Source organism: Micromesistius poutassou, assembly GCF_964030765.1.
Source record: "Micromesistius poutassou genome assembly, chromosome: 12".
Lineage (NCBI taxonomy): Eukaryota > Metazoa > Chordata > Actinopteri > Gadiformes > Gadidae > Micromesistius > Micromesistius poutassou.
Genome location: NC_140282.1, coordinates 2,090,408 through 2,111,640, shown reverse-complemented (window position 1 = coordinate 2,111,640; position 21,233 = coordinate 2,090,408). Strand labels below are relative to the sequence as shown.

The window sequence follows — 21,233 nt, the reverse complement described above, 5'->3', positions numbered from 1 at the left end:
CCAGCGGCGATTAGCTTTCCACCATCAATGGTTTATTTGGGTGTCTTTGATATTCAAGTGCCAATGGGTCACAAAAACCTGCTATAAGGTTGTTGAGCGTTTAAGGTTGTTAATGTTGAGCGTTTCCTACCTCCCGTTGTAACGTTGTGTTATACGCTTTTGAAATCATCCAGTTCATTTTGAATCGCTATAAACAACAACAACAACAACAACAACCACTACATGAGTGCATAAACCACGTTTCTGAAAATCGTTTTCTGTCTGATCAGCCACATGATCTGGTCGAATGCCTCTGGGCTGGACACCCAGAGAGTGACAGCACCATCTCCACCTCCCTCATGTCCATCTCAAAGGAGCAGGATTCCGGGCACTGGGCACAGCAGGACTTCCTGGCTTCTGGACTGTTCCAGACGGCCAGAGGACTTGTTTACCAGACACTCGTCTTTTAGAACAGTTCCCCGGGCCTGACAACTCTTTTTATCCTCCAGTTCTTAAGTTGCCATGGCAAACAGAGTCCCCCGGTCCGCGGATTTGTTTCCACCGAGCGGTGGTCTCTGAGCAGAGCTCTGATGAATGAAGGGCTAGCATCACACACCATTGTCCGGCAAGGCCTTTCTCAATGGAGGGCCCAGGGAGGCACGTTAGCGGCCTGGCTGACCGCCGCCGCCACCGATCAGAGGAAAGGACAGCGGTGACATCAGTCGGCCGGTCGCAGGCGGTCGGTGTGTGGAAGGGTGGAGGACTGAAAGAAGACGAATCCGGGCCTTTGTCATCTTTTTAGACTTATGTCCAAAAGTCGTTAACTAATCGTTACCTAATCGCATGTTGGGATTGATGATGATGATTGATGATGGATGTGATTCTCGGGGGGTTGGAGGTGAAGATGTAGATAAAAAAATATCTGTGGTGCCAAGGACCCAGAATAATTAATTAATTTAAATATATATATTTTCTGGTTGGCCTTAACATTGAAATATCATCACTCTTCATTCATTATCCATTCTGTAGAACGCTGTGTTTGTACTGCAGTGTTGTGTTGCATTTCAAAACTATTTCCCTTTTTTTCCCGTTTGGTTTGGTTTGCAGTATGGTTCCTAGTTAAGGATAAAAAAAACTCTCAATCAGAGACGGTTGAACAAACACCACTTTGAAGACCGTCCTATTGTCGACGGTGTATCGGGGGACAGGATATGCGCTGGCAAGAGCCCACACCAGGTGGTTTGGCCCAGACTATAACCAAACCAACACCCTCATTAAAGCCCTTTCACAGACAGTCCCACAGTAAATCCTTCTACTTTTACGGGAGTCTTTGTGCGAGCGCTGAATGCCTTTGGCCCGGGACAACAACAATGCCTGACCTCTGGACGCAACCACAGGTCTCTGCCCCTGCTGCACGTCATTCCAGGTTAGAGGTCAACAGGTCAAGGGTCATCTCACACCCACCCAGAGGCCACGGAGCCCGAGGATTAGCTCTAGAATCCAGGTAGAGGTTGTGTCCACCATGCGCAAGAAATGCAAGTGTTTAAATTGACGTAAATCAAAATACGGCCATGTTAAAGTGATAAAGTATACACTAGAAGCATAAAACTTAGTTTATATCGGCGTGAGACAGCGTGAGGATGGTGTCATCATAGCTTTGCATAAGGTTTGTCCGACGATGTGTCGGATGTTCCACACCTCAGACAATTTGAGGCAAGCCGAGTGGAATATTCAATGTCAGAACAGCTAACGTGTTTGACGGATTCTGCATGAAAAGGACACTTGACTGTTCCTCCACACTTACAACCCTTACGTCCCTTTTAACCTGGCCGACATTCAACCACTACGAGTGGAGCAAACGAAGATGCTCATTAAAAAATGAAACGGAAACATTAAAATCCATATTGGAAACTATACATTAATGCCATATTTAAACCTGCGTTCACAAAAAAAACGACATTTTGAGACCTTAGAAAACAAAACGACACATTAGGAAATGAATTAGCATTTGCAGACGAGCGGCCGGACGTTTGGCCGTGCGTCCCGTCACCAGCCGATGAAGGACAGATGTACAGCAATGCAGCGAGCGCGATTGAATCAGTCCCGGGCCGTTGGCCACTCTCCCCTCGGCAGCATCCAGGGCTATTGAATTAGCCGCTGAAGGCTAACCACGTTAGCAGGATGCTATCTGGGCGCCGGGTGCAGCGCAGACCGCCCGTGTTGACAATACACACAGGAAGTCCAGGCGGCCGGGAACGCCACGTGCGCGGGAAAACCCCCCCCCTCAGCACTCGGGAACCGTTTGCACGTTCCACAACGCGCACAAGGGCTCTGCACTGTCTTCAGCGGCGGCTGAGCCGTCCATCTCGCGGCGCGACACGCACACAACCGCCACATCCATCCCGACACTGGTTGGGTGATTCAAAACATATCAGATCCCACAGAGACACATTTCAGAAGGAGGGGAGATAGAAGAGATAGAAGGCTGGATCTGTCATTTTCCTACCTCTTTTGGGTTGATCTGAGATGTTAAAAAAATGCACTCTCACCCTGTCACCTGACACATACACCCCCTTTAGAGATGGAGGTGTAAGTGACATTTGAACATTTCCAGTTCTCTCTTATTTCACACTGAATCAGTTGCGTTTCCTTCTTTTTCCATTATGCAACAGAGACCAATAAAATGCAGTTAAAAGTACCCTCTCTACCCAGAAGGGGAGGCATGTGTAGAGGAGAAAGAGACGGTATTCTTTTCAGTTAACGCAAGGCAACCACATCCCCATTTAAGGTTTCATAACCCCACATTTAGCCGGCCTCAGCTGACCGGTAGGGCCACTCTATCTCGCCTAACTATTGGTTCTTATGTTTGCCCAGTGCTTTCTAGCTCCACCTCGGCTAACCAGAGAAAAACCATAATCATACCCCCGGAACATCCTAGCTACTAGCGCTGACCTCCACCGACACTGCCACAAACAATAACAGCTGTGCGCGAGGAGGGTAGCGCGCCTGTTCCTTCCATGTAGGGACGCACCGATCAGGATTATTGGGGCCGATCCCGATCACCGATCTTTTTTAGTGTGCGATCAGCCGATCCGATACCGATCTCTGATTTATTTTGAATAGTGAAACATATGTTAAGTCATTGTGTTCAGTTTATATAAGGTAACTTAGTTAGCGTTATATGAGAGTTGTTGTTAATTGGTTAGGCGACTGCAATGCCAAATGTGATCCTTCAAGGAAAGACGCGACGGCACGTAAGCTCGGCGCCTGGAGCCTTAATCCTGGAGCCTTACGGTTTTCTGGACGGTTCTGTAAGTTAAGACGCAAAGGAACGTCAAATAAATTAAACACCAATGCCAACACACTTTCACTCGCGCACTAAGGAAAGGAGCTATAGGGGATCACACCACAGACCGTATGGACAACCAAGACCGGTTTAATCCAACATATAATCAAATGTCACCGGATCCCCTGAGATACGCTCTGCACGAGTCAATATTCACAGTTAGTCTAACGGAGGAAGGAGAGGCCATTAGTATCCTACTAAGCTTTGTGAAACAAAAGACAGACAACAACATTGACATGTAAGCTACATGGGAGATGCTTATATCTGTAGCCTGCGTTTCACTTCCTGTGAAGCTTGTGGAGCAAGCTTATTATCCAGATATACAACCGCGTTCCCATAGGCTATCACTTTACAGGCTGCTGGTCTCATGTGTTATGATTTTAGGAAATCAACCAAGTCTACAATGGTCAAAGGTTACTTTCATAATTTATATTTAGATTTATATCTAGAGTTTTTAGTCCCGAGATTGACTCCTGCAATCGGCAAATTTCAAGTTGATCGTCATGGCCACCAAATCCACCCCTCGAGTCCACACGGGTCCGTTGAGACGAACGGTTTACCGGAGCTCTGAAGAGGTGCTGCATGCCATGATGCCACCCAGGCAGGAGTGCTTGTTAAGTTAGTGGTAGCCTGACATTCCTGGGAGTAGAGGCCTGAGTCAACAGCATTCCGGACAGAGCAGACGGAGTCAGCGCTGGGAGTCAAGAGGACCAGCTCCCAGTAAGTCCAGTGACGGTAATTTTCCCCTTCGGTCATTAAAAGCCACTCATCTGTTGACCGGACCATCTGCTGCGTGTTGACGACGTCCGACTGCTCTCAGCGCGTGTTGTTCTTCACAGGGCTGTGACTCATTCTGTACCTGTTCCACTCGCAGTGACCCCTCGACTGTCACTTTTATTTAAGTGCCATGCTGTAATAGAGGCGGGAAAGTGCCAACAAGCTTTCACCTGAAGAAGAGAAGAAGGCCTCTTTGATGCTGCAGAGATCAGCATTACAAACTCACAGGTTCCTGCTGAACGGTGGATCACATTAAACAAGCTTTCCGCTTTCTTTGGAAACATAGACAATGGAGGCCATACTGGAAATCGGCAATGCCTGCTAGAGGTAGCATGGGGAAGGAGATCTCTGTAGAAGCTATAAATGGAGTGACCTCCTTTGTGTGTGTGTGTGTGTGTGTGTGTGTGTGTGTGTGTGTGTGTGTGTGTGTGTGTGTGTGTGTGTGTGTGTGTGTGTGTGTGTGTGTGTGTGTGTGTGTGTGTACTGGAAGCATTGCCAGGAAATGTTTACATTTTCAGCCAGTTACTAAAAGTTTGATTGAAGGATTAGTTTCTTTCTGGATATAATCCAATCTAATCTAAATATGAGCGTTTTAATATTGCGTCTCCTAACCCTTGAATGCACGTATGAGCCGAAAGGCATGGCGAGGAAATTGAATTACAACCGCAAAAAAAAATCCTTGAGAATCCTTCCTTCGTTTCATATGCAAACGGCTAAATGAACCCAAGATAAAAAACCTTCTGGATGCCCCCATTACAGTGGCTCAAAGCTGTTGGTACAAAGGGGCGAGGTCTCCATCAAAAACAGATTAAAGTGAACAGGCCTTGGCAGCTCAAATTTATGTTCCTGCGTTGACAGAAGGGTAGTGCAAATAAAAATAAATCCAGGTCTAAGCGCAGGGGGGAGGGGGGGGGGGGGGGGGTGGGGGTAACGACCGTCGCGTGCGGGAAAATAAACGTGATGTTTTTTTTATTCCTAATCGACAAAGCCTCTTTCCCCAAGTGATTGGACAGGGGCTGGGCCGCAGAGGAGCAGCCGTGAGCGCGGTGAACTTCAAAGGTCACGATCCTCAATCAGGCACCGAGACAATCAAGGGTGACCCAGTAATGATCCAATCCGGTAGCACGCCATCTGACGATCCCACTGCACTCCTTCCTGCTTCCCTGTCGGGGAATTAGCCCCCACAGTGGGCGTCTTCACAGGATTGATTAAAATAAGATAATCGTCAGTAGCTAGGCCTTTATTAGGACCTCTAATCGATGGATCGATTTTCTACTTCGCCAACAACACAATATGTATGCCTGTTTATTCTCCATGGTAATTCTGATGCAATTCCCGTTGAGAAAGCCATCAAGGAGGGTATTTTTAAGCAGGAGCAGTTCTACTACTGGTGGCAGGCAGATCGCCAACCACCAGCTCCCATAAAACTCCCTTTAGAGAACAAAACAGCCATGATAGACTCACCAGTCCAAGACTCAGCTGCAGCCATTCATTGCCTTAACACTAAGGCTGTAGGCGGAATTAAAATTCCCTGAATGTGTCCATGCAGAGTTACACCAACCCTGCACTTCTTAGTATTTATATCTTCATTTCGCAGAATTCCACAACAACACAGCAAGGAAGGGAAGAAAATCTGAACACAACACTAGATCTCTTCCAAAGGAGAGGTCGATTTCCTCCAGAGCGGATGCTTTGAGCCTGCAGAAATCAGGCGTGCATACATTCTGACAATTGATCAGAGGCCTTAGTCAATAGCTCATTCTAAGCTTCAAGATAACCAATTTAGATGTTGCCAATAGCTATGACTGCAACAGAAAGCCACAGGCATCGACTCTCTATAGATAAGGGAGTTCATAGGCCACCCCAAATTGTATTTCTCTAAAGTAAGATATCATTTCACAGCAGGGGGTCAATTCACACCAATGGCAATTTAATAATGTCCCATTTATTGCTAATTGACTGGCTCCCATTCATTCTCCTCTGAAAGTATAATCCAATAATTACACGGAGACCCAGAGCAACACTCTGTGGCCACACCAGCTGTGTCTACGATCCAGGTGTTGTTAAAACCAGTACATGTTCAGTCTCTACACTGTTCTGTGCTGCACTGCATTCTTCCCACAGGGTTACTGAATGGAAGGAATGACTGGGATTGGCTGCTTATGGTCCAACAGGACATCCATCACTCTCCGTGTACCGGGGGACTAGCGAGGGAAATGTGTGTGAAAGAAGTATTAGTGAATAGGCAGGGAGGGGGCCGGTGTGACTGCAATGGCAGCCAAAAAACACCACTCAATCACACACACACACACACACACACACACACACACACACACACACACACACACACACACACACACACACACACACACACACACACACACACACACACACACACACACACACCTTGTATGACTAAGTATGGTTGTTAGTATGGTCAATATATCCGGCATCTAGCCATCGATTAATCTACCCGTCTCATATGTATATGTATGTATGTATATATGTATCATCTATGTATATTATCATCACATCACTTTGCAGTACAAATATCAAACAATCATATACTTTTTTTTTTGGATAATTTTTTCCTCAAAGTTCCCAATAAATGAATACTTAGCTCTTGATTGGTTATTGACAGATTCCAACATCAAGGCGGAGCTCTACCCTAACCACCACAACAACAACAAACCCTCCCACTCTTTGAAAAGCTATGTCCCGCCCCCACCACGTTGTAGCAAAGTCCACGCTGTGACACGCCACCTAAGGTGTCTGTCACACTCCGCCTCCACACACCAGGACGCAGGGTGGTGCTGTCCAAAGATCCGGTTGATTGTCAAGGTTTGCCGAGAATGACACACGGTCTGGCCTGGCGTTCCATGACGTCATCTGGGAGAACTCTCTGAGTGTGTGTGTGTGTGTGTGGATGACTGCTTTAACCTGTGCACACTGATTACTCAATGTGCAACAGGTGTGCAGCCTCACCCAGCCCCAGAGTCCAATCAGTCCGACTCCGGCCAGGTCAGGCTGCTTGGACGGGCCATCACACACACACACACACACACAACACACACGTTTTACGCAGTCGCCTCACGAAAGAAGAAAGACATGTGACTTCCGTTGCATAGGCCTTTTAATCCAATTCTGGAATGATGGCACAAGTGTGCCGTTGCTACGTAAGCGTATTCCTCGCCGTTGGCGGGGCGCTCAGTGGGCGCAACAAGCAGCTTGTTCAGACGGAGACACGCCAGCTGTCTCTTCGTACGGGCGCGATAAGCCAGAGAACAACACTTTATTCTGCGGCAACACTTCGATTGGCAGAACAACGTCCCCCGAAGCTCCAAACCAATGAACCGTAGACGGGCTGGTGGCTCGTGTGTGACCGACACCACCTTCTCACAACACATCATGTTCTGACCAGACCACCCAATCAGAACGGATCCCAGGGTGCTCTGCCCCCCCCCCCCCCCCCCCCCCATCCCCCGATGGGACAGACGTATGGGGGCCACGTTCCACCGAGCTCTAGCTTCCCAGCTGTGCCGGGGCAAAGCTGAGGCGCGTCGGCGGCACTGCGGCAGAGCGGAATCGCATTACCTCACAGCGCTCTGAGCAGCCCGGGATGGCTGTGGTAGCGGTGGAGGGGGGGGGGGCCTCCGGTCCTGACCAGCGCCCCGCCCTTCCCTCCACCATCGCCGCGAGGCAGGGGACTCGTTTCTCGGGTCATTAGCGTTGGTTAGCACGCCAGATGCTGCTCAGCTTGCTTTGCTGCACTCCTGATGGTTACACATGGGTGAGGTCCATGAATAAGCCACGAACGCAGTAAAGTCAGTACAGCTTGAGCAGATCTCCTTAAGTCTGAGAATGGTAATGTTTCAGGTGTGCGTGTTAGTAGCACAGTGGTTGAAGAACAAATTAGTAATGTTTAAAATGCAGAAAAGTACAGGGTAGCTGTTGTGGATTTAATGGTGTGTTTGCCTAACAGCTCTGGCTGGTACGACCAGTGGCGAGAATTATTCAGCATGTAGGAAGTGATGACTTAAGTACATCAGGGAGTCATACGCCACGTAAGACATTGAGAAGAAACTGAAAATATTAGACTTCAACAGGCTATAAAAACGTTATTGCTGCATGCTTTTCCTCTCTGCGCGTGCCGGCTCCCCAGTTGCACTCGCTGGGGCTTCACTTCCTCGTAGTTCACGTGCACTTTCTGAGCAGCTCTTGAAAAGAGCATTGTTCAGCACCGCTCGTAGTTACCTCACTCATTTCCCACGTCCCACCGGCTGGGTTTCATGTAACCTGAGCACATGCACAGTACTGATTCGTATGGGTATATAGTGAAGCGTACATATTGTAAAAAAAAAAAAAAAAGAAAAAATCTAAACTGCAGTGGCCGGCGGTCATTTCAAAATCGAGTACAGACGACTCTGCCGCTGTTCCAGTCGTGGTCTCGCTGCGTTACTTGCAGAGAGAAAACCCCTTGGTATTTCGTCCAGACGTCACAGCCGTGTTTACACTTGCCTGGGCTCCTCCGGCTCTGCACCCCTCCTGGCTGAATGCAGCCCTTGTCTGACGTGGGACACGAACCGCTGCTGGGCTGAGGGAACACCGTTCGTGAAAGCCGCCCTGCACTTGCCACCACACGGCCCGTGCAAGGTACCCCAAAGGCGTCCTCGATGTTGAAACAGGATGTCTGGCACCGGGGTATTTCCCCGGTGCCAAAGCAAACCCCCCCCAAGCAGCAGAGGCTTAGCTTTAGTGCTTTAGTGCGTTGACGTCGAGCTGGTAGATGCCTGACATGACATGTTTGACAGACTCAGTTCTTGAAGGTGAGTCACAGTCAAGACTTACCGGTGCAGTCGAGGCCTTGAACGGCGAAACACGGAAAGCAGCCTCAGCATAGGCGGTGACTTCAAATTGCCCAAGAGCCTTTATTGAATTGTGAGTCACCTAATGAATGAACTGGTTATATTTTCAACAGGGGTGCATGGGTTTACACACTTCACTGCCGAGCCAATGGTGGATAACGGACCACAGATTCAAACGCGCATCGCCCACACGCCCACACACCCACACACACGCAAATGACACCATGAATGGTAGGTATGAGATAGTTCTTACATTTGGAGGCAATTGGGAAATCATATATTTAAAATTAATTGTACTTTTGACTAATTTAGATACTGTATGTAAGGCTCCAGCTCGATTAAACGTCTCTCTCTCTCTCTCTCTCTCTCTCTCTCTCTCTCTCTCTCTCTCTCTCTCTCTCTCTCTCTCTCTCTCTCTCTCTCTCTCTCTCTCTCTCTCTCTCTCTCTCTCTCTCTCTCTCTCACTCTCTCTCTCTCTCTCTCTCTCTCTCTCTCTCTCTCTCAAAAAACCACCGCACACACAGTCTCATTTCCTTGGCAACCGGTTCTCATTTCCCTGACAACGCTGCGAGGACGTCTTGATAAAAAGGGAAGCTGTGGCGGGTTACCGTGCCGATGAGGGCTGTTGTCATTGAGAGCAGCCTTTCATGTAAGGTGGCCTCAGGACACATGAGACACGCTGGCAGTCGAGGAAACGGAGCGATCGCCATCGATGAGCTGTAGTCGCTAAGAGAGACGGCGCCGTGGTTTCATGTTAACAGACCTTCTTTCAACTGGCCATCATCTCATTACCATGCAATTAGAATGTAGATGGGAGAAAAGCTCATTACAATTTACACTTGATGATGATTTCATCATCCTCAACCATATTTAGTTGAAATATGGTTGAGGAAAACAGAAAACAGGAAAACAGAAAACAGAGCAAACTGTAGCAAGGGAGGCAATGGAAAACAACAGCTCAGTTTTAAGTTGTGCCTGTCCATGTTTTGGTCTATGAGAATCTCTGAGTGGGTGGATGTCGCTGTGTGTGTGTGTGTGTGTGTGTGTGTGTGTGTGTGTGTGTGTGTGTGTGTGTGTGTGTGTGTGTGTGTGTGTGTGTGTGTGTGTGTGTGTGTGTGTGTGTGTGTGTGGCACCGATCCATTTAATATATATACTTAAAGTTGTCTTTTTCTCTCTCCCACTCTGCCGCACGCATCCTTAGCCGTCTGCCATACTCAACCTCCAAATGACCTCAAATTCAAAACATTCCCACGGGCAGACTTAGCACACAGGTATATGCTGGAACAGGTGCTAATGAGAATTGCAAATTGCTCAATCAAAATGAAGATTATTCGTGACAGTGCTAAACCAGCAGTCACACAAGTACTATTTTTCAACACTAAATCTTTGTCTAATGGAACTACATTTCACAATAGGTTTTGTGTCCAACCAAACTTTCCCACTTAAAAAATGCGAATAGGTGGGCACAGTAAACAATGTGGAGTACCATCGCATCCATCAACCAGGATCCTTTCCCCTCCTCGTCTCCATCCCACAGCGCCTCTCCTCACACTGAGGACCCCTCAGCGGTTATCACTCATTAACCAGTCCCCACAATGAGGGGTCTGTTGAAGCAGCCTGCGAGAAACCAAGCCCCCACACACACACACACACACACACACACACACACACACACACACACACACACACACACACACACACACACACACACACACACACACACACACACACACACACACACACACACACACACACACACTTTAAATTTAATCAAACTACTAATCAAGTTCTGCCCACACCCGAAATAATTCCAAATCAGTACTCGGCTCATTTCACTGTGGATCCAGCAGGTCTGATGTCTCTGCTTCGGTTTCCATCAAAGCGGTCCGTGTGCATCGCTGCGCTGTCTGCGATGGAGAGCACTCACCAGCGTTACATAAAGCCCTCCAACATCCAACAGCATGGGGAATGTTCAAATGGAGGTGAGCGCGGGGAGGTCGGGGGTGTGGAGAGCGGGACGCCCACACAACACATTCATGTGCTCTCACCGCGGACGGCCAGAAGCACACAGGTAATCTTTACCGCTGGAAGACTTTCTTCTTAGTGCCTGTCGCTAACGACACATCATGAAGGCTGGCACAAAATCCCAACTTGTTTTGTTTTTTTAATCGCTTTTCAGGGCAGAAACTATTGTAAGGGGAACGGTTACATCAGGTATTAAGTCTCTTTGTCATGTTAGTGCCTGTAAAAAAGAGAAATCTTCAATTTCTAACTTTGGGTAGAGACTCCTGTTGGGAATTGTACCAACTGATGTCTTCTGGCTTTACTTTCTCCTTGTTCAACAAGGAGTCAAACAAGCAAGGCAAGATCTACTACAACGTTTTAAACCTCGAGGAGGCAGTGCTGTAGAAAAAGGAAATGAGTCTTCTTCACATAAGAAGAAGATAAAACTTTCAGTTTGAGCACACATTTTAAAAAATATCAAAAGATCAAATCATCGGAAATGGATACAAATCAGAAACAGCTGAATGATAAGTGTGTGTGTGTGTGTGTGTGTGTGTGGCAGCTGAAAGATCAAATGTGTTGTCAGGAGCCTCGGCATGTGTACACACACACACACACACACACACACACACACACACACACACACACACACACACACACACACACACACACACACACACACACACACACACACACACACACACACACACACACACACACACAGTCTCCTGACAACACATTTGATCTTTCAGCTGATGGTGGATTCTAACGAGCGGCTCCACTCAGGCTCCGTGGGCACAGAAGGTGGCCAGGAAATGGAACAATTAAATATAGGATGAGGTGAAGAGCCAGTCCTCTAATGACGGCTGAAGTACTCTAACTCTCAGCAGCACCCCTCCAAACGACAGAACCAGCACTGAATGGGGCCCTTCACTTTGTGGAGAGCCCCGCTAAGCGAGATCCATTAGCAGATAGGAGCGGGGGGGGTGTGGAGGGGGGGGGGGGGGGGCTTTCAGAGAGAATTCGACTCAATATTCTGACATTCTGCTCATGTGGATTTCCACCGTCTCATCGTGCATTTCCAGAAACAAAATAAAAAAAGGTGAACCTTTGTGCAAATTCAGAGAGCTGAGTTACGTCCACATACCATGTGTGTGTATGTTCTGGTTCGTTTCGATTCTAAAAGGAGGTCACAGCAGAGAGCAAATAAATCGGACGTTGGTCGATTTTAATCAGCTGTTATTTGCCTTTCACGGATATATGGTATCGGCCCCTAACATACAACAAGTGAAGTTAAATCCTGCGTGACATGCAGTAACCAGTTAACCACACACACCAGTTCAGTTGTGCTGATCTGGATCCATACACCACACCACGGTTCAGAGAGGAGGGGGTGTTGCTCTCGTCTCGGACCACAAGTTACATCTCAAAACGACAACCTGTGCGCCGACCACAGGAGTGTGGACGGTTGCTAGGCGACCGGGGGAGAGCGGGAGTGGAGCACAGACGGAAGTTATCACTTTCACATGAACGCCGCATCACACTGACATCAACAGGGACCTGGGACCAGGGTGACGTAGGGCGCCGTGTAAAAGGGTCGTATACCGCATGGATCGGGAAACCTTTGCCCGCCAGTGAATTGTTAAACTAGGTCGAGGTGCTCAGAGCGAGGTCACCGAACGAGCGCCGTCGCCCAATGACATCGGTTGTTTACCGTTACCTAATCGACGACTAGGTACACAAAGAAAAAGCCGAAATCGAGATGTCTTGCGTTGTCGTGACACACTTATGTCACCAATAACGGAGCAGCTGTTACAGAGGGCAGGTCCGTCTGAGTCGGCACCCTAACGTCTTGATCTCGTGGAACTGGATATACAGCGCTCACACAGAACAGGGAGACAGACAGACAGTGGAGCTTAACGGAAGGAGGTGAGGTGGAAGGCCCGGGGAGGAGAGGGAGCTGGGCGAGCACATGCATCGAACGCCGTGCGTGACGGGGGTCATGCGACCGGTGGATTAGTACGGCTGAGGCATGGAGTCGGAGTTAATGAGCCCGATTAGCCCTCTTGTGTGTGTTCTGGGATTCAGGATGCTCCCCGGTCCCTCCAGTGAAACCTTCTCGTGATGAACCTGACGCCAGCGTCTGGGATGGAGAGCAGCTTTAACGACGTGCAGCCCGAGTATAGTTAGCGTTGGTGCTGCTTCATCCGAGCAAAACAAAGCCATTCAAGTTTAAACCTTGAACTCTGGAAAGAATGTGAACGTTTTTGGATGCTTTATCCGATACACAATGAAGCAAGGACGTTGATATTTATTTTTAAGTATTTTTAAAGTAATAGAGAGAGTGGAAAACGACAATGAGAAAAGCACCCGGGTAGACACAGAATATAGGGTGAGGTTCATTTCTTGGCAGTTCAATGGAATGACAATGACCAATAGCTTTCAGCATAGAATATTGTGTGAAAAATACATCTGAATACAGCGTCTCTGAATAATAACATACAAACAGTCAATTAGGCGAGGAACCAATGATGCATGTGGGAGGTTTCTGTGTTGGATGTTTACTACATGAAAGGGCTGCACAACTGATTGCAAATTAATCGGAATCGTTCATTTGGCCCCTGTAATTTGCTTATAGTGAAGGGTCACAATTAATTGACTACTACTAGAAAAAAAGGTAATTATAAAAACATATATCTGAATTGGTACTTATTATTTTTCAACACTAAAGGCCACAGAATATAAATTGAATCCATAACGGTTAATTGCAATGAACACTCACAATCACAACATCAGGCCAAATAGTGGCACACGTCCTTGTTGTTGTTTTTGCCTTAGATGAAACCTGGTGTTGAATGCAGAACCAGGGACTTACAGCTGTATACTGCAGGTTGATGGGCTCTCTGGGGAGTTTCCCCAGAGAGCTTCAGTTACGAGAATAAAGGAAACTCTGTGATCATTCAGCAGATGTTAATACAGTAATAATACAGAAGTGCCCTTTCAATAAAAAACAAACCCTAGCAGTAATTATAATTGAATTTCCCAGTGATAAGAGAATTGGCTTAAACAATATTGTCCCAGTATTTACAGTCAACTTCCCACACCTACCGTGTGGGAAGTACCCACCTATTATTTGGTATATATAGGCGACGTCGTAGGCCTATTCATCATGTGCATGCATCTCAAATACGTTCAAACTCAAACATATATCTTCATGTATGGATGACGTGATGGAAAATTAAAGCTGCACTCTGGAACCGGTTGTTAAGGGATGAAACACAAAACAGCAATGACACTTGTGAAGCACCATGGCATTACTTCAGCCCATGGAAGTGTTCTCTCTCTCTCTCTCTCTCTCTCTCTCTCTCTCTCTCGTCAAAATCCATAAAACAAATCAACTCCTACGCTGACACAAAGACAGAACTGATAATTGCACATCAACAGACCTTTGAAATGGCTTTAGGATTTTACATTTGGGGGGTTATTTTGCAGGGTTTGACCAGTATGACATTTTTGTCAACCATACCCCAATATATAATTAGCCAATAAATATAGATTTCAATTTGTTGGATTCGGCTGGTTTTTGAACATCGATTTCTTGAACATCGCTTGGCTACATAATACTTAGTCTTTGCTGCATAAGCAGTTCCACTTGAACTTTTGGACTTACTTAAATTGGACAGTTAAGATGTCGATTTGGAGGGGAGTCTCCAGGAACACATAACAGCGTTGGTTTTTGCCTGACTTATGAGCTCTCAAAGGACCGGGCTTCAACATAAGATTATCCGCTTATCTCAACATCTAACCCTAACATCTCTATTTCTATAGCCTACATCAAAATCAGTTGGTGTGGGCTATGTTAACATAAAGAAATCAGTTGTTTTGAATCATATTCAATCAACAAATAGAGAGGACATAACACACTAAGCTCGGAAAAAAAGAGTTAGGGACTGCCCTACTGGTCATCTACAAAAGGCTGCCAAACACAAAAACATTGCACTGATCTGCTGATCCATGACCATGGTTTGGCCCCCGATGAAAGCTGCCCCCAAACATGATTCAGTCAACTGACAGTAGGGCCAATGTATTCCTATTGATACACACGCAGACGCACACAAAAACTCGCCTTACAAGACAAATGTGACGGTTTGACTCACTTTCATGTTTCCATCTCTGTCACGGTTTTAAATGTGCCATGACAGTTTGTGTTGACATGCTTTGACCACAGGGTCCGAGGGACACAACAAAGAATTACATATGGAGTGATTTTCACTGAGGTAGGAATGAAACGGGTAAAGTGATGCAACCACTTTAATGCTGATCACACCCACGCTCACACATGCGTAATGTAACGTAACCTGTGTAATGTGTGTACGGATGGCGACTATACTCTCAATTGATTGAGAATTAACCAAAACCAAAGCCTACGACACCTCGTTGAGCCACAGCACAGTTTGCATTCACTTGAGAAGCACTCACTTGTGCATGCAAATAACGCAGATTAAGGTTTATCCTGCTAAACTTGAACAACATTACTTCAAATATATCCAAAATAGTATAGGTCTTTCCGGCACAGTTTCCATTTCCAATGACCAAAGCGTAACGATCTAACTCCATTGCTTTCAGTTGTGCAACTGAAATGTTTGATGGCCAAGGGAACCCGCAGGCAATGAGAAGGGAATGTGATGCGCAAGTTATGGGATGGAGAAACTGAGCGGTTCTCTGGCATTAGTAAATAAAAACAAATTTTAGGTAACAGTCGTGGACTAACCAACGTCAATGTACGCAAAAGTAGGCTAACAAAAAAAGATACTTTAACCAAAATGGGGGGAAATGGTCTCTCCAAAGCTACAGCTAGATCAGGCCAAGTGTCAGTCCATGGAGTAAGGTTATAGCCTCGTGCATCACAACGTGGACCAGTCATGCTGGTCACCAGTCTGCCCAGTCTGGGACACTGGGCAGAAGTTGAACGACGTGAGATAAGCGGTCTCCTGGGCATCTGGAACATACTGACTACTGAAACATGATGTGGTTGTTTTAAAAAAGTGAGGTGAAGAAAGCCCCGAATTCGACACCAGTCAGCCTACCTCGCGTTTGCACCGATCGACCCCAGGTGGAAACAGGCGACAAAAACACCCAAAACACGAACTGCGCTTCGAACGTTTCGTTACGCGGAACTTCAACGTTCAGAATTCCGTAGCCTTCATGGTTCAGCCCGTTTCAGACCCATCCAACGGATATATGATGCTACCTAAACCTTTCGGATGGACGTGTCAACTTAATGGACGAAACAGCACTTTTCTTTTTTTAAAACTATATCCTAAGTAGAAATAAACGGCAGGGGAGAACTCACCTCATTCGTCGACGTGCGTGTTTTAAAGATGACATTAAAGCAGGATATTCAATAGATCGCTTCCTCAGTCTCAACGCGCCGCTTCACGCGTAGCTCCGGCAGTCCTCTCCAAGCGTCACTTCGTGCGCTCTGGCGGCGCGCTTCTCCAAGAGTCGCTTCGTACGCTCTGGCGGCGCGCCTCTGCGTTACAACGCGGAAAGCGGAAAGCGGGTTCATTTTCACTCCTCGTGGTGTGTGTGTGTGCAGCTCGCCAGCGTGTCCGCCCACCTGTGTAGAGTCGGAAGCGCTCTTTCCCAAACACAGAGAAACCGACACTTTGGACTGTTTAGTTGTACGGTGGTTTTTATTGCATGTACTGTAATAGCTGCAGATAAATGACGTTTGGGATGAGCACAGTTTAGTGTGAAGAACCTGCAGTGAGGAGGGTCGATGGACATTCCGATGGCACTACTGACACATTTACATTCTGTTGTCCGCCGTTTCCAGACAAGCACTTATATACTGCATTTGGAGAAGGAGACTGGAACCGCGACTGTAGACATCAATGAATGGTTCAACATCAAACACGTGGATTTATTCACTTGGACAAGAATCGTCCTATCAAAAAACAACGCGTAAAATGTTTGGAGTTGTGGTTCAGACTGTAGCGGTTGTGTGTCTGCCATGGCCGTGCTCTTGTAATATCCTCATGAGTTGTGGCGATCGTTAAATAGTGTTGAGGGTCAAGTGACTGCAGAACTGTTCTGGTTATTGCTGGTAATCTGTGTGTGGAACAGATCTGTTGCGTTTGGTGTGGGGAAAAAAAATGGAAAAACACCCAAAGCGGCTGCCGTGTGCTTATTCGATATTTCCCTATGCAAGCATGTCACTGACCGGGTGTACTACTTGTGGTTTCCGATTGATACTGGGCTATTTCTTGATCTCAAGTAACCCATAAGTGGGGGGCCGTCCAAATGCAGTATACGAGCGCAAACTCTGTAAGGACAAGACTTGAGCGATAGCCCCATCTACAGGTTACTTGCTGAACTGCAAAACATCAGGGGGTCCCCCAAGGCGGGATTAATTTCAATAAACTTCAAAAAAAAAAAAAAAAAAGATAATCGAATCTCCCTTTGAACTTAACACCCCAGCCATGTAACACATTACACTTTCCGACTTGCAAAAATGGTCTCATATAATTTCTAGGTAACTTGGTCACTCAACTATTACCGAAAGAAAAAAAGGCAATGAAATGACATAACCGTGACATTTTAACTGTACCTGATAAATTGTATTTCCCCCCCAATATCTCTTCCTATCTAGACATAAGGACACAAAAGATACAGGCTCCAAAGTTAATACACATCTTATCCATACTATGTCCATATAATAAAAAAATAAATACATTTAAGAAATAAAATGATTTTTGTAGAAGGTAAATCACTATGCCAACAAATTACCTCCGACAGATTGATCGCTAACAAGAGTGGGTTTTTCTTTTCTTCAAGTTGAAGGATTTGATTTTTGCCATAAAAACCATCGTCACCCCCTTACTAATTTAAACCTACTCTAGGCTCTAAACTGGCACGGCTGTGCTATCGGTACACGGGATTAATCTCCATCCAGCCATCTGTAGGGACATGTATTCAGTAGGTGTTCAGTAGGCTAAGCGCTACCGCCGCCGCGCTCGGTGAGTGAGCGGGCGTGAGTAGACTGATGCTGATGATGTATGTTGGCAATGAATCCCAGAACCCAGCTCCTTGGCCGCCCGTAAAGAACGGCTAGGAGGGGGAAGTACACGTCTACATGTCTCAAACTGTTATATCTGGTAAAAAGAGAATAGGAAACAATTTATTATGATTGGTTTTTGGTTTTGTCCGTTTTTTTTTGTAATGGTATTTTTTAACCTTTTTATGTGTTTTTTTTTTGTAAAAAAATCTCCGTATAATCTGTCGAGACATAACAAAAAACAGACCAACCACCAGCAAAAAAGAACTGTCATGCATAAGTTATTTCCTCACTCGTAATGGATTGCATTTTTTAAGGGTCACCATAAAAAAAGGAAATCAGTGTACATTTTTTTTGTTTGGGTTTCCTCCCGTTCATCTTCTTCTTCTTCAACATTTTTAGTCTTTTCCTCTTTTTCTTCTTCTTCTTTTTCATCAATTTGTAAATGTATCTTCCTCGCCGAGAGGCAGCAGCGCCTCCGGCCCCGGGCGTTGTACTCCATGGCAGACCCTTCGACACCTGCCCTCCCGCACACAAGGGGGCGATAAGACAGTTCCTGTGGACGCCGCCTGCGGGGGTCAAACCCCTCCACGAGAAGCCCGACGACGGCGGCGGCAAACACGCAAATATCCTTCATGATTCAATCCGGGTCCAAGAACCGAAGCCCCATTTCCTATAATTATTTATTTTTTTGTTCTTTTTTTTTTGTTCCTGCTATAAAACGCTTGCGTGTGCCCGGCAGAAAAAATCTTGAGTGTAAGACAGAGATTCTCCACTAACAGCCTCCCAAGGCCGGAGTCTGGCAGCAGAAGTAGGACGAGTCGAGTCCCTGGGGTCCTTAGCAGAGGGCAGCGCGCGCACGCCGGGGGGCCACGCCCCTATCTGCACGGGTCCTCCTGTGTGGAGTCCCTCACATTTTTCCTCTTCTTGCCGTTGCCCTGGTGATGTGGCTTGTTGCCCTGATGGCTTTTCCCGCCTGAGGACGCGCTCTGCTGCTCGGCCTTGTGGTGCGAGCGGGACGTCCGGGTCTGAGGAGGGGAGGAACGCACACACACACACACACACACACACACACACACACACACACACACACACACACACACACACACACACACACACACACACACACACACACACACACACACACACACACACACACACACACACACACACACACACACACACACACACACACACACAGGAAGAGAGAGGTTCAGAACTCTGCACAGAACTCTGCACTGTTCAGAACTCGGCACAAACTGATCCCGGGCGGCCTCTGGGTCGGTTATACGTTCTTCTTCTACTACGGGGAAACATTAAAAGGGGACATGGTATACCACCGGGTGTGAGTGTGACTTAGCCATTAGCATTAGGAACGTTTGCTACGGTCCACTGGGTAGGCTGGTAGGCTGACCTATCCAGCACACATCTAGGTGGACACGCCCACCTGCGATGTCAGAAGCTGCACATTTTCAAAACGGCTTGTAATGGCTAATCACACTCACACCTGGTGGTATAATATGTCCCCTTTAATGAGTGGGAATAACATCGCCTCAACCCAACATAGAAAGATGACTGTATTTATAGATTAATTGTTATATATATTCAACTGGTGCTGCAGACACAATAGAAGCCTGTTGGTACAGCCTGTGGCTCTCTATAGGTCAGGATTAGCATGAAAGCTTTCCCGCAAAAGGTCACTGGGATTACATTGGAGTTACAATGGAACCAATTTCACTTTGAGCAGACTTTACTCAGACACCAAAACAAGACTTCACATTCACGTCTGTCTGGAGGATAAGATGGTAGATTTGCTTTGGACTAAAGAGAATGATCTTGACTAGGGTTTTAGCCATTTTCTTTCAGCGAAACACGACAGAGCAGATGCGTTTTGGGCCAGGAGCTGCAATGCTCTCTCCTGCCACAAGGTGGAAGCAATGGTGTGCAAATATATTTTTCGTATATTCTTGTTTAATACATGAGAAACCCATTAACGAATCCAGCATAAGACTACTAGGCATGTTGGAGTAATAGACCAGCAATTAATTCTGACCTTCATAAGCTTGCTATTCATGACTGTGTTAGTAGGCTAGGCCTGTGAGCCAAAATGAGTTATTAAATCAGCATTGTACATGGATTAGCATTATATCATTATATCGGTTGCCTTACTGGGAATTTACACCGCAGGCGAGAGAGAGACGTGAGCATAACCGTAGCCGTATCAATTCAGCCATTTAATTCGCTATATTTTCAAGATTCATCAGATAATAGGCCTACACATCATAACCGAGACACTTCAGAAACGCTTGAAAACAGAAGTGAAGCGTAAAGTTAAGCTTTGGTCGGCCATGAGACGGGCGTAGAACGCTGCCGGTATAAATCAGTGCACTAGTTTGGACGTCTGACGGCCGACTAAAAAAATGTGTCTAAAACGGCTCTGGTGTAAATTGGCCTCAAGACGATGGATTCTGACTAGCAGTCTCACCAGGATGGAGTCAAGAAGCAAGCTTGAGAACTTGCGTTTTTATCCATATTCTGCATCTATCCCAATATACTTTGAGACATAATTATACCTTACTTATTCATATTACCTGTTTTTTAAAGTTGTGTAAGAAGCTCTTTTTACCTCTTTAATCAATATGTATAGGGCCTCTGCTTTGCGCACATATCGACCATAAAGCCACGAATGAAGGGCTAATGAAGGGCTAATTCCAGGGGTAGAAAAATCAATCAGGCATTTTATGGAGGATTTAAGGTCAATGTATGCTATAGGGCATTCGTTAATCCTGCCTTTATTCTCCGACAAACGCAACAAGCATACAGCATGCTTGTACTCATTTACCTGTACGTCCTAAACGTTTTGAGGGGGCTTCCCAGGGACGCGCAATGAATTTCAGTGCAATACTGACAAATAAAGTATCGCATCGTATGCTGCGTGTGTTGACAACAAGGTTTCTGACCTTAATCCTGTTCTACTCTGAATGTCCCAGTAGGAACTCTCAGTGGTGGCGCTATTTGCCATTGTAGGCATTCGCCAATCATAGGCCCGTGCCTTGAGCTCAGACACATCCCCCTGACTGGCCGACCTCAGGTCATATTCTCTAGCGTCAAACGAACGCAGCGGACAGTTAGCACGACCCCACAGAAAAATGCAAGGTAACAATAGCTTATCGCTTAAGGAGAGACATGTTTTGAGACGGT

At 46.6% G+C, this 21,233-nt stretch overlaps 2 protein-coding genes across 2 annotated transcripts in view; both read right to left on the bottom strand.

Annotated features, from left to right (window-relative positions):
* Nucleotides 1-16,444, bottom strand: part of adcy7 (adenylate cyclase 7) — a 49,894-nt gene extending 33,450 nt beyond the window's left edge. Inside the window, exon 1 of the mRNA XM_084475871.1 lies at nt 16,326-16,444. The gene's annotated coding sequence lies outside the window, so the exon portion shown is untranslated. The remainder of the gene's footprint in view (nt 1-16,325) is intronic.
* A 223-nt stretch (nt 16,445-16,667) lies between these two features.
* The window catches only part of tent4b (terminal nucleotidyltransferase 4B), a 28,283-nt gene continuing 23,717 nt past the window's right edge, over nt 16,668-21,233 (bottom strand). Inside the window, exon 12 of the mRNA XM_084476582.1 lies at nt 16,668-19,060. Within this exon, the coding sequence (XP_084332708.1) occupies nt 18,911-19,060 (150 nt within the window). The 3' untranslated portion in view covers nt 16,668-18,910. The remainder of the gene's footprint in view (nt 19,061-21,233) is intronic.